Raw genomic sequence first — 14,193 nt, forward strand, 5'->3', positions numbered from 1 at the left:
TGAGAACAGCCTCTCTCCATCCTCTTTGGAACCTCCCTTCAGGAAGTTGAAGGCTGCTATCAAATCCCCCCTCACTCTTCGCTTCTGCAGACTAAACAGACCCAACTCCCTCAGCCTCTCCTCATGAGTCATATGCTCCAGCCCCCTAATCATTTTGGTTGCCCTCCGCTGGACCCTCACCAAAGCCGAATAAAGGGGAATGATGACATCTCTGGATCTGTTGGCAATGCTCCTCTTAATGCAACCTAATATGCCATTAGCCTTCTTGGCTACAAGGGCACACTGTTGACTCATATCCAGCTTCTCATCCACTGTAACCCCCACGTCCTTTTCTGCAGAACTACTACTTAACCGGTTGGTCCCCAGCTTGTAACTATGCTTGAACCCCAGCTTGTAACTATACTTAAACCTAGGCTTATCAGTTAATCATATAGTCGCCTACAGGTTGACCTCCCTAGTGGGCATATGATTTCAAAATGTCTACAGTGCTTTGGAATGACAGTGCTGATGGGAATCAGTTATTCCTACTTAACCTTTTGAAAAAAATACATCTATTAGTATCCAAAGCAGTAAAAACAGATACCTTCTGTGGGTTGTGGTGGTGTGTGGTTGGTGGGTTTTTTTCGTGTGTGGTGGTTTTTTTGTAGTCATGTCCTGAACTGGTACATAGAAGTTCAGAATAAGAACACTTTAATAAAAAAGCATCAGATCAGAACAAAAGAATGAAAGTAATGGGCGGACTAGTAATTCATGTAACCCAGAATCCTGCTTTTGATGGTGACCAATGCCAGATGTTTTAAATGGAGTGAATAGAAGAGAGAAATCACAAAGTGCTCTGTCTCTTGTCATCCAGTCCCTGTATCTGGTGGGCAGTCCTTTGAGACACCCAGAACATGTTTCATCCCTGACCCTTTTGGCTAATAGTCATTGATGGATCTGTCCTCCGGGATCTTACTTAGTTCCTTTTTGAGCCTAGTTATTTTTCGCTTTTGCAATATCTCCCCTGCATTGAGTTCCACAGGTTGGCTCTACATTCATTGTGTGAAATACTTCCTTATGTTTTAAACCTGCTGCTTATTAAGAACCTGGAGTTAGTGTGCACCGGCAGCTGGATTTTCATCAGTTACATGGTTACCCAATTACCTGCTTTTTAACATCCCTATTTTCCAAAGTGCATTACTTTGCAGTTTTCAATATCAAATTTCATCTGTGGGTTTTTTGATCAGTCACCTAGATTATTCAACCTGTTCTACTTTTATAATCTGAATTGTTCAGCAATCAATAGCCATCAAAAAACTTTATATTGTTTATGAACAAAAAACAGTTTGCTTAATGCAGATATATTTCCAACAGTTTATGGCATATGATGCAGTTGTATAATACTCCCACAGACCAGCATGGTTACTGTAAGCAAATTCAAATCAAAATATAAATTCAGCTTGTTGGAAGACTGTGAAATTAATGAGCGCTATGGTATGCTTGGTTTCATTTTTCAGACTTATAGATTTTGTGTGTGTTTAGTAGAAAAAGTAATATTTACATTTATCTTTAAAGTACTGACCATTGAAAGCTAGTTTTATATCTCAGTTTTTAGAGGGGATTTCTGTTTTAAAATACTTTTTTTTGTCTTCAGAGTAAAATAATTGCCTGGTTGTTCTGTACAGTAACATGTGAAAGTAGTTAGAATGTTGGAATTGTTTACTTGCTTAATTGTCAGTCAGCAGAGCCAGTATACCAGATTTTTTTGTGGCTTTTAGTGGAAAATGTTAAACACTCATTCTTTCTTCAATTATAGAATTTTTACGTATGAGCTGGATTAGTCACAAAACTGGCACAAGCATTCTGACTGTGAGGGCTTCCCAAAAGGCACTGTTTGTTTGTTTATTTTTTTGCTAGAGGAAGTTGCATCCAGAGCAGTAGCTTAGTTCTCTGGTAAGTGTAACATGTGAGCATTACTAGGCATTTCATCCTGCTGGTCTGCAGTCTGTGCTCTTTAGACTATTGCTCAGTTTGAATGCTGCTTTGAGTGTGAACTGTGCGCTGTTAACGTGTTCTGTAATGACCAATTCAGACAGTGGGATTTCAGAGCTTTACAGGACTATCTACTGAATGAATATACAATCTGAAAATCAGCAACAGAAAACTGATATCTAGTAGTGAAATCCGGTTGGCACAGACATTTGCATGAAGTTGGCTCAGAGAAGATGCACAGAATCTCGTTTTTTTCCACAGTCTGAATGAAGACTATAACGGAAGCTGTATTCACTTGGTGATCAAAAGAAACACTTGAATGATGAACTGCTGTTGCAGGAGAAGTCTAAGGCAGTAATTCGAGCACTTGGAGCTTTTGGTTACTTCAGCAAAACAAGCAAGCTTTCTTCCTTAACAGCATTTCTGCATAGTGGGTCCCTTTTGGAGCAGCTACAGCAACTGCCTGATGGAGGAAAAATGAATGCTCTGCATTACTTGTTTCACTGATGGAGTAAAACTATCTGTTTCTGTCACTTGGAAAATCTGGATTAAACAGGCAATATTATAATTCCAGAAGTCTCATTGTCCTTTTTGGTCTGACTCATCGCATGTAAATGTACTGCAGCTCTGCTGTACATTGCAGAGATTTTTATTACATCGGGAAGAATTATCAACCTTGGAATATCATGTTATGAATCATTGCTGAAAAATAGATGTATTTTTGTGTGAAGTATTCCTGACATTACGGAAAATGAAGCTCCAAAATTGCAGAATAAGAACCTGATACATTTAGTACAGTGATGTTTTATTTTCAATCATCAGAAAGCCTAGTACAGTAAATTGAAGACTGACCTTGTAAGACTCACTGTAGCTGTGATTGTCTCTGTCAGAGCAATTGTTCCTTGTTTCACGCTATACAGAATGGTGTCCTGTCATCTACAACAATGATTTCACTGTGTGGATAAATTTATTCTTTAGCAATATTAACAAAGGCAGATTTTCTGGTAAAAGGACATGCTATAGATATTTATTATATTGAAATTTCTACTATAATCTAGTTAGAACTAAGAATATTTTTAGTAGTTTTTTTCATAAATTTGGTATTGTAGCACAGGCGAAATCTTGTCTTTAACAAATATAAATGTATGTATATTTAAAACAGTCTTGTTTGAACATCTCAGGGTGTTAAATTAAATGTAGTGGGGGGGGGGGGGAAGCATTTTTAAAGTTTTAAAATACCAGCAACAGTGTTAAGTTATGTTTGAGACTATATACTCAGGAGGTAAAAGTCCTTTCTGTGCTGTCTCAGCTGTGGTTACTACAGTGTGGTTCTGAATACAATTTTTTCAAACGGATCGAATGAGTCGAGTGTGTATAGTTGTTTTGGAGGAGGTTGAAGATGATTTTCCCACATTTTCTTCAAAATTACCTCAGGAAATCATATCTGTACACTCTTCATCTTCCAGAAATGTTTTGGTAAGATATGTTTTCTGTAATAGTGTTGCAAAATCTAGTAATTCTTGTTATAGGTTTTACATGACTAAGCATCGTAGCACCTGGGGTTTTTATATGTTGATTGAATAGTTTTGATTAGTGAAGTTAAAACTACCTATATTAAGCAGCAAGATATTTTAAAATTTAGAAATGGATTTAAAACTTGTAAGGGCTCCTTTATGCATAACAGTATTTTTGAAGGTTAGTTTTATGATGGTACGTTTTTTCCGGAGAGTCTGACAAAAATATTTGCAATAAACATTTTCTCTCCTACCTCTTAGTAGTGTATCTGTTCAGTACCTCTTTAGAAACTGATGTAACCTTTATAATGTGGTAAGCTGTGTGTATTTTGAGAATTGGTATAGTATCTAGGGTATCTTAAGCAATATCAGTTGCACACTAAAATAAAAAGTTATGAAAAGCAGATTATAGATGTAATGTAGTTGTGCATTCACGTCATCACTTATAAAAAGTGTTGAAGAAATTTGGTTTCTTAAACAAAATTATTTTGCTTTCTTGACTAACTTACTGTTTGACTTAGATCATGATATCATATCACAAAAGTTTATGTTGCTGATTAGGAAATCTAGTTATATTTAGTAATGCCTGTGTGCACACTTGCATGTCACCATATCATTTAAATGTACTCTGTTTCCTTACTCTTATCCAAACACATGAGAACTTCTAATGTTACTAATTAATGTAAAATGAGTATTACATATATTCTGAATAGTATGTAATGTATCCTAGACTGACTAATCTTATTTTGCCACAAGGATTTATTTTAAAGTTTTTTTTTAAACGATTAGTTTAAAATCTAAAAATATAGAAAACTATATTTTTAATCCAGTGGTTTACAAGATGGTACAAGATGGTAAAGTGTATTGGAGTGTGGGGGAGAGAAAGATGTACTTTCTGCCAAATTTTGCTGTATTTCAATAGTTAATTTTTAAATTTTGCTACCCAGGATGACATCTTAGTATTCATTTGGTCCATTATGTTGTCATAACTATCCCCTCTCTCCTCCACCTCCCCCCTCCCCCCCCCCCAACATACAGTGGCAGTAATGCATGGGACTGGAATGTTTGTTTTTGAATATTACTACTTTCTTTTGTTTCAGCCACCACTGGTTCAAGCCATATTTAATGGGGACCCTGATGAAGTTCGCGCATTAATATTTAAGAAGGAAGATGTTAACTTTCAGGTAAAAAAAAATGCTCTTCAGTTTTGACAATAAGTTAAGGTCATTTTTGTACATCTCTAACTCTTTAATGTTTTTATCACTTCATAATTGTGCTTATTTGCAGATATTTATGGGTATTTTGACTGTCATATAAAATGTAACCACATAAATAAGATTAGGATCATGATGTAGGCAAAACTCATCGTTGAAGTTAGTAGGTTTGGCTGGGTGAGCACTACAGGCTGAGGAATTAAAATTTTAAAAATGGTCCTATTGGAAAGAAGGAAATAACTCATTGTCTGGATTTCTATACTACATTTATTTAAAGTAAAAAGAATTAATTTTAAATCTTGTGTGAACTTTTAGATTTCCAATTTCACGATACAGAAATAACCAGAAAGCTTGTTTACATTAAAGCATTAGAATGGACTAGAAAATAAGAATATTTTAGGTGTATGATGTTTTGCCTGAGATAATGGTGCTCATCCAGTGCCCGTTAAAGTATGTGAGTGTCGTCTTCGATTTCATGATCTTAGATTGTCTTTTCTGCATAAATACTACGAGACTTGTTGTCAGGTTGTAAGTTTTTTGTTTTGTGTTACAAAGTTAATTTTAAGGAGATTTAGTAATTTCCTATATGAAATTGCGCAAAAAAAAAAAAAAAAAAGACTGGATGAGAGATCACTTGTTTATCTGCTTTTTATATTTTGCACACTGTGATTGATAAGCTTTATAAGCCTACCCATTGCAATACTTCACCTCTTTGATATCACTTTAGACTTTTCTGTGATGCTCACTTTTATAGAAGTTGCACCTGGATAGGTTTTTAAATCAAGGTGCTTTTTTGTCGATACCATAGTAGTTCCATTAATTTCAGAAGGAAGCAGGATTGTATGATACTAAGCACATTAAGTTACTTGTTAAAAGTTCTTTGATTCCCTTCATATGTGCACTTTGACCATACATTGCACATTTGTTATTTTTAATAATCTAGTTAGCATTTAACAATTTAAAGTCATTTTACTTACATGACTTTTCAGTACATGAATAAAATTTCATTTTTATAAATTTGGTTCTTTGTAAACAACATTTTTATTAGAAGTTTATAATTAAATTATTTTCCATTTCTTTTGCTTGAAGCAAAAGTTTCTATTTTAGTTTTTAGCATGTGTGCAATGTCTTTCCAGCACAACCTCTTGTCAGTCAAATGGAATGCATTTGATGTGCTTTTATTAATGGAGAATAAACTAACATGGAACCTCAACATGAATAGTTTTTTCACTGGAACACCGTATTTGAGTATCCTTGTATTTGTTAGTTAAGTTACACCAATAGCTTGATTTTTCAATACGGCTTTTTTCTGCATAATTTAAATGAAAAATTCACCTCACATCCTATTGAAATTAGAGACCATTCACTAATAAATAAATGTAATACTACAAGTTAGTTACATTTTAATGAAATCTTCTGTTGATGTCACATGAAGGTCACAGCTCATTTGAATTTAATATTTCATTTAAAATAGTTTCTGTTCATAGCACTGATTATATCAGATACCAGAATTCTTGGTGTGGGAGAACCAATGCACCATCAATCAAGCAAACAGTGCAATTTAAGCTATATAGATTGTGCATAATGAGAATATGAAAAATTCTTCTGAGTTGTGCAACAATCTAATTGGTGTTCCTGGTCGCAAATGCTGCTAGATATGGTTACACAGAGTTGCCATTAAAATCCTGTTTGCACTTGCTCTCTTAGAGAAGCTGAACCTTTTACACTTGGTCTCAACCCAAGGATAAACCTCTAATTTACCCCCGAACAGGTCTTCAGTCTTAGTATGCTACTTACTTGTTTAGGCAGCCACTAAATCCAAAATAGCTCCCTTTCTGCAAAGCTCCTAATCTTCCAAGAGTGGTATTCCCATGCTGACATGCATATACCAATATTCAAAGCTACCTGTTTGTGACACAGTTAACATATGACACATTACTGAAATGTGGGACACCAGTATACGTTTTGCCTTTTGACAGCTTATGGTGGTTTAAAAAAACCTCTGTTTCTAAAGATGTTTTCTCATTATGTGGATTCAACCAGTTCAAAACTAGAAAAACAAATTCATTCATGTGGTGCTGTAACCGCTTCATACATGAGTGCCTATTGGGTTTGAACTCCGGACTATAAGACCTCTCACACTTGAATAAAAGGGAAACTGTTTTTCTCTGTATGAAACATGCTCTATTGGATAAATTGGCATGTGTTTTACCAGCAGATTAGTTATTTTCTAGACAGTAGTAAGATGTTGGTGATCCCAAATCCTAGATTCAGCTACTGGAATGGGTGTGATCTATTAGTGGCTAGAGTTGTGGGTGATGACAAGATATCTAAGCTCACATATTTGGCACCATTAACTTGTGAGGCAGAATGTATGACTAGAGATGTGTATTCTCCTCCCAGCTCTTCCAAAAGTGGATTTGTGAAATCTTTAAGTTGGCTTATTTATAAAATGGGGGAAGTTGGATTTCCTTCTAGGGTAGTGCATTGTTTTGCTAAATATATTTCTGTGCACTTCAGTGACCTTTTTTTAAAGAAGGTAAGGGTTGGTCAGTGTTTGGGGTACTAGGCTAGAACTTGGTTGACTTCAGTTCAAATCCTTGTTGCATCCCTGCTTATGATCTTGGAAAAAATCATTTAGCCTTTGTGTCATACTTACACATTTGTAAAATAACATGAGTAAACTCTCAGCGATTGTGAGGATAAATACATTCAAGGTTATAAGATGCTCAGACATGACAGTAATGGGGGTTCTATAAATACCTATGATAAAAATAAAGCATTATAAGTGCTCAGATACTATGGTAATAGGTGACAGTGATGAAACAGCAAAAGAGATGAGTTGAATTCATGGGCACCTGGCTTACTTCTCTGTGTTTAGCCTAGGACATGGGTGGGCAATAATTCTTGGAGGGCCCCCCTCTATGAATTTTGTTAAGTTGTCATGGGGCACACATTTCTACTATATTAATGGAGGGGGTATGGGCTTTGGGTGGGAATTTGGTGCAGGAGAGGGCTCGGGGCTAGGGTAGAGATTAGGGTACAGGATGAGGTGTGCAGTGTCTGGAAGGGAGAGTTCTGACCTGGGGGTAGGGTGTTGGGGTGTCAGGTTCAGGCTCTTGCCAGGAGATGGTTTCCATAGGTGGCTCCTGGAAAAGTGGCCAAATGAGAGCTGTGAGGATGGTGCTGGAAGTGGGGGGCAGTTCATGAAGCTGCCTGCCCCGCATCAGGGGCATGCAGAGAGATGCCAGCAGCAGTTGGCTACTTCTGGGAGCAGTGTGGAATAGGGTTGTAAAATCCCGGTTAATCAGTTAACCGGCTAAAAGCTAGGATTAACTGATTAAGTGCTGCTCCTGCCCTCCTCCCTTTCCCTGGCTGTACAGGACTAGAGCAGCGCTACACATGCGGTGGGCTACTCCTGGGTACCAGTTAACCAGTATCCAATAAGCATCACCCGGTAAAGGTGATGCTTACTGGACAACAAATTAACTGACTACCCATACATGTCCTGGTGTGGATCCATGGCAGGTAGCCTGCCCAAGTACCTGCTGCGCTTCTGGACTTTTGGCAGCATGGAAATCACAATGGGGTAATCAAAAACTGCATGCGTTTTAGGAGCTGTAATTCTCGGGAATCATGGCAGCCTGAACATAAATGTTAAATGTGCTGGATCTGGCCTGCTGGTTGTATTTTGCCACACCTGTCCTAGGACTTGAGATGTGGGATAGCAGCATCCCCTTTGTGCAAAATATTACTTGTCTATCAATACAGTAGAACAGGAAAGCCTTAATATAGGCATGCTAGGAAACTAGAACATTTTGTTATACTTGAGAACTCTGAACAAGGGATGTAAGCAACTACTCCTGTATCAGCGGTAGCAAGGGGGTAGAGGAGCAGAAGCTGGCTTAAAAGCCAGTTCCCCCAGCACTGTCTCTGAGCGCTGAGATGGGGGTAGGGAAGACAGAGCTGCAGCAGTCCTGGAGCTGCTGCAAGTCGGGACTGAGCAGTTCTGGCTCACGCCAGCTCTGGGAGCCACGCATGCTGTGGCTCTGCATTTTAAATATAGTCAGAGCCTACCGGCTCTTGATACATTTCAGTGCAGAGCTGCAGTAGTCCCAGAGCGAGCTGGGACTGAGCAGTCCCAGCTCATGCCAGCTTCAGGGGCTGACTCTGTAAAGCTCCTCCCCATATTGACTAATCGTGTAGGCAATACAAATTGCATCAACTACATGATTAACCAGATACCTGCTCCTTAATATCCTTACATTGAACATATACATATGCTTGTTGAATATTTTTGCTTTTTTTGCTATTTTTGTAATATATTAGTGCAATATAATATATATATTGAATGACCTTATAATCAGTTGCTGGATATTTCAGTGTATATCTGCTATGACAACATCAAGTTGGGGATGCAACCTTATACTTCAGGTTTAACAAGTTGTGTAGTACTGTTGCTTTCATGTAAACTTTATTTTTCTCTTTTCACATAGTGTAGCATGCCATGCAAGAAAAAGCATTTTAAGAATTGATTATTTTATGGTCAGTAGCTTTTTTGTTTATAACAAATTGTTTATATCAAATGGCTATAACTCACATGATTTGCATGGTTCTGTGCATGCAGATTTTTCTTTTTTCAGTAAAACAGTTTCATTATAGCGTAACACAAAAGTTAATTGAATTTGCATATTAGTTGCTGAGTGGAATATTTGGGTTTTTGTGTTACTCATTGTAAGCAATGAATAGTTTTTGTAGTTTACAAAGGGTGGTGTTATGAGACCTTACCAGCCGCGGTCTTAAGTGGATTAGATTGTCAAAGCAGTCTTAATAAACATGGTATTTAAAATAGGCTGTTGTGTGCAAATACCATCTACACTGTGGTGCACTGTATTGCTAACACTAATGGATCTGAACTGCTGTGATCAACAGAGAAATTTTTGAAAATTTTATGGTCTGCTTACTTAGAGTTAAGATACTGGCAATGGGTAGACAAGCAGGCCCACATTCTATTTGATTTCAGAAACCATGGTTGATCCCTGCTCAGAACAAAGTTCAGACATGATATCAGAAACGGAGCTAGACATGATTTTGTTCTGCCAGTTTACACTTTCAAACAAACCATTTTGGCACCTGCTCAGCTGTACCTGTTATAAATGATTGCTAGTAGGGATGTAAACAAATAGTCTATTACTTATCAGGTGGTCGAGTCAGCTTCTCTCATCCCACCCTTGCTGCCTCTGTATGAGAGGCAGCAAGGGTGGGGAAGCAGGAGCCATCTTAAAAGCCGATTCCCGTCCCCCGAGCACTATCTCCATAGTGTCACTCCCCTCCCCCCCACTGATAGAGGCAGCAGCATGGAGGGGGGCAGTGGAGGTTGCTGTGAAGCCCCAGCCTGCAGCAGCCTAGCTCCCTGCTGGGACCCCCCACAGACAATAGCTGCTGGACCTGTCGCGTTCTGGGATTGAGCAAGCCTGGCTCAGTCCCAACTGACGTGGGGTCTCAGACCTACCCCTGCTGTTGCTCTGCAGTTTAAATGTAGTAGGAGATGTGCTGCCTGTGTGCTCTACACTGCAGGACTGCAGTGGGGGTAGCTCCTGGGCCCGGTGCAAGCTGGGACTGAGCACATTCCCTTATTGACTGATCATGTAGCCAATACAATTTGTATCCTCTACATCAGTGTTTCTTAACTTTTTTTATAAAGTATCCCTTAAAAAAAAAAACAACATAGCACCTCCCAGTACCTACAGTTTTCAAACACACACAATTTTTTTCTACCATTACAACACATTTTTTTAAAAACAACTTAATCATAGCCAGACGGGCAGTGAAATTTTTGGGTTTAAAAAGTACAAAAATAATAAAGCGCTGTAAAACTTAGAACAAAAATTCAGTATTCTGCAAATTTCAGTTGTTGACACATCCTCCAGGCTTCTCTCAAGGGTCCCTAAGGGTACTCGTACCACTGGTTGAGAGACACTGCACTACATGATTAGTAAATTACCCGCCTCTTAACATCCTTAATTGGTAGACTTTGATACAGAGAGAGCTGTGGTTATGATAAGTCTTCTCTCTGCTTACACTGTAAGAATAACTTCTTATTCCCCTACCAAATTTACATTCCATTTTGGTAAATTTCATGATCCTAGGACAGTGTTTCCAAAATGGTGTTCCGCAGAACCCCAAGGTTCTGCGAAGTGAAAATAAGGGTTCTGTGAGAAAATTCCATTACAATAACATTTTATGATTTAAAAATTAATATTTATGAATTTTATTGAAAACAATTTTCATTTGTTTGCCACAATGTGTCCCTGCCAGCTTAGCCAGAGCGTGGGCACGATGATGTCACTACTCAGTGCTGATGTCCATATATTAGACTATTAGGGGTTCCGCAAAATTTTTTCAAGATTAAAAGGGTTCTGTGGCCAAATAAAATTGGGAAACACTGTCCTAAGATATAAAAAAAAAATCTTAAATGTCACAGTTTCAGATATATCATTAAATGTGAAATGTCATGGTTGTGTAACCTCCAAATGGAGGTTGTGGGTGGGGGTTGCAAGGCTTTTGTGGGGGATTCCTGTATTGCTGTCCTAACTTCTATGCTGCTGTTGGTAGCTGTGCCACCTTCAGAGCTTCTTGCAGCTAGGAGAGGTTTCCAGAGCTGGGTCTGACCCAGCCTCACTGGTAGCCTCCCATCCCTCCTTTGCCTAGCTGCATGATAGGAGCCCCCAGCTGTGGTCCAGTCCAGCCCATCCACAGCTCCAGGCCCCATGCGTGGGGGCTACAGAGGGCTTGGGCTCGTGCTGTATGTGTGTATGAATGGGGGCGGAGTGTATGTGACCACAGCAACCCCCTTACCATAGTACCTTGGGCTAGCCATGACCTCCTTCCAAAAGTGGTAATCCCATCCATGCCACACTCAGTTCAGTCCTGCTGCTGGTGGTGGCACTGCCTTCAAAGCTGAGTTCTTGGCCTGTAGCCACTGCTCTCCAGCTGCCTGGCTCTGAAGGCAGCACAGAAGTAAGGGGATGTTAATACTTCAATCCTCCTTCAACAGTCAAATTTCACGGTTTGTGACATATGTCATGGCTGTGAATTTGAGAAGGCCCTATTTATGGGGTGTAGATGGAGCCTGTGTCAAACATTTCTCGACCCAAGTGTGTACTCCCTTTTTCCATTGTAAAATTGATTCCATAGGGAAGCAAAACAAAGAGGTAGTACATGTTGAACCTTAAGGACCTTGGATGTTGTGGGACTAGAGAGCCTAAGCTGCAGAGGTTGCTGATGGCTCGTAGTATAGCTGGCCAGCGAAATCCACGGGGCACTAGAGTCCATAGCTGGCAGGACAGGGAAGTCAGCGGGGGCGGAGCTTGCAGGGCAGGGGAGCAGGGCTGCCAGGATCTCTGGCAGGACTGCTGCACAGTTGGTGGGATGGCAGGGCCACCGGGAGCTCCGGCAGTGTTGCCAGATCATGTGGGGCTGGAAGCCTTGGAAAAGGAGCCCAGATGGCTGGGGAGAGGACACCACTACCCTTCCCAGAACTCCCTTGTCTGGGACCAGTCAGGTCCTGAGGGTACTGGAACAGGGAGGTCCAAACTGTATGCTAGCAATGGGATAGTTAAGTATTGTTGGGACAAGATACAATAATTGCTAAGTCCCAGTACTGAAAATGGATTTGTCCTGTTCACATGAGTAAGTAAAATAGTTAACTGCAATCAGAAGGGCCTGCTACTAGCAACTGTAGTTTTGTGAATATAGACAGAGCAATAGAAGCAGCATCCAAGTGTGGCCTCAGATGGAATACTCTGTGTGCAACTATTGCTCTGGTGACGGAAGTCATTTAGAAAACCTGGAGATCTGAAAACAAGTTGTATCCTAAAGAATACCGTAAAACACCTGTAAACTCTGTCTTCCTGTTGAGTGTATATACTCTAATCCAAGGGTGGGTGGTAATTTCAATGGGGGGCCACTCCAAGATTTTGGAAAGTGGTTGAGGGCTGCCTTCTTACATAGTATTAATGGAGCTGGAGATTGGGAGCTGAAGGGAGCTTGGGGTAAGGGATTGGGGTGCAGAGGGAGAATGGAATCTGGGAGGGAGTTTGGGTGGAGGAGGCAGTTGTGACCTATGACAAAGGACTGGAGTGCAGGGGTTTGGGATGTTGTGACGACGCGTTGGGGTTCCCCCGCCTCCTGCACCCCTGAAATGGCACGAACAGACTCCACCAGCCGGTAGAATAGAGGTGGTTTATTGCTTCTCCAGCATACAGCACAGATGTCATCAGGTTACAGGGCAGGCCTAGGATGCCTCAGCGCCCCCCCCCCTTGATATGGGGGTGGGGGGTCTCGGCTTCTAAACCCCCCAGCCTGTTGCTGAGGCTGCTTCCTCCATCCTCCCAGACAGAAACTAACTAACTCTCCTCCAGCCCTGCCCCCCGGCCAGGGGCAGCATCAACCTCCCTTTGTTCCTCTCCATGGGGGGTGGCTGGTCAGACAGGTTGAGACCCTCTTTGCATAGTGACTCATCGCTTGTCTTGCTCGGTGGTGCTACAGACAGCAGCCAGTGAGTTAGCAAGTTACCCCCCCACTATGTCACAGATGTGATCTAGGGTAGGAAGGGGATTGTGATCTGGGGCAGGAGATTGGGGTGCCAGAGGGTTTGGGTATGTTGGTTGGGGAAGGGAGAGGCTGTGGTGCTAGAGGCAGGCTCTGGCCAAGAAACTTACCAGCCAGAAGCCAAACCAGCCTGTCTGCTTGCAGAGCTAAGGCTTTCAGAGCTTAAAATGTTTCCCAGTGAGCCTGCCTGCCCAGCCATGTGCTTGTGTGAATAACTGAGCTGAGGAAAGGGGGCGTGGGTCTGCTTGGCTGCCTGTTATTACAACAGGCAACTCCCATTGGCCAGTTTCTGGCCAGAAACCGGCCAATGGAATTGTGCTGGGGGCAGGGGCAGCTCCTGAAACTTAACATACTCCCCTCCAGTTTTGAAACAGAAACGGCCCAGCAGCTGCATTACTGAGTGGTGTGTGGTGCTGTGGCGCAAGCAGGGGAGCTTGCCTGGGGCTCCCCTGTGGCTTGGTGGGCCAAATCCATCACGCCGGTCATATTTAGCTCACGTCTGCTCTTAACTCTCTTCCTTAAAACGCTTATAGCCATTGTATAAAATGGGAGTAATTTGTTTCCTGTTAAAGAAAAAAAAAAAGCTTTGTTTTTGGAGCTATTGACCAGTATTCTGTTTAAATGGTAGTTATTTAACATACTGAATCACTATAAACCTAAATATGTAAGTTGATAAGTGAATAGCAAAACTTTGGCTTGATTTTGTTTTGGAGTAATATACTGCTTAAACATCAAAAACAGTTAAAATGTTTAAACAAAAATCCCACGAGTAAATAATATTCTGATTAAACATCAACAGCAACCTCCCACAAACTCCCCCCCCCCCCCCCCACACAAAACCAACCTACTACTTTTGGAATAGGTGACTCTTATCTATAATG

General features: G+C 40.5%; 1 protein-coding gene across 9 annotated transcripts in view; it reads left to right on the top strand.

Annotated features, from left to right (window-relative positions):
* The window catches only part of ANKRD28 (ankyrin repeat domain 28), a 243,318-nt gene that overhangs the window by 80,595 nt on the left and 148,530 nt on the right, over window positions 1-14,193 (top strand). For 3 of the 9 annotated variants that reach the window (XM_075922126.2, XM_075922123.2, XM_075922124.2), the window contains one exon: window positions 4,586-4,669. The exons of 1 other annotated variant lie outside the window; for it this stretch is intronic. In XM_075922126.2, coding sequence (XP_075778241.2) covers window positions 4,656-4,669 — 14 coding nt within the window. In that variant the 5' untranslated portion in view covers window positions 4,586-4,655. Of the gene's footprint in view, window positions 1-1,258; window positions 3,448-4,585; window positions 4,670-14,193 lie in introns of those variants that run through there. 5 more of the 9 variants (XM_014578648.4, XM_075922121.2, XM_089776646.1 and 2 more) reach the window with 5 other exon arrangements.

The sequence above is a fragment of the Pelodiscus sinensis genome, chromosome 2 (genome assembly GCF_052426305.1).
Source record: "Pelodiscus sinensis isolate ZL-2025 chromosome 2, ASM5242630v1, whole genome shotgun sequence".
NCBI classification, from domain to species: Eukaryota; Metazoa; Chordata; order Testudines; family Trionychidae; genus Pelodiscus; species Pelodiscus sinensis.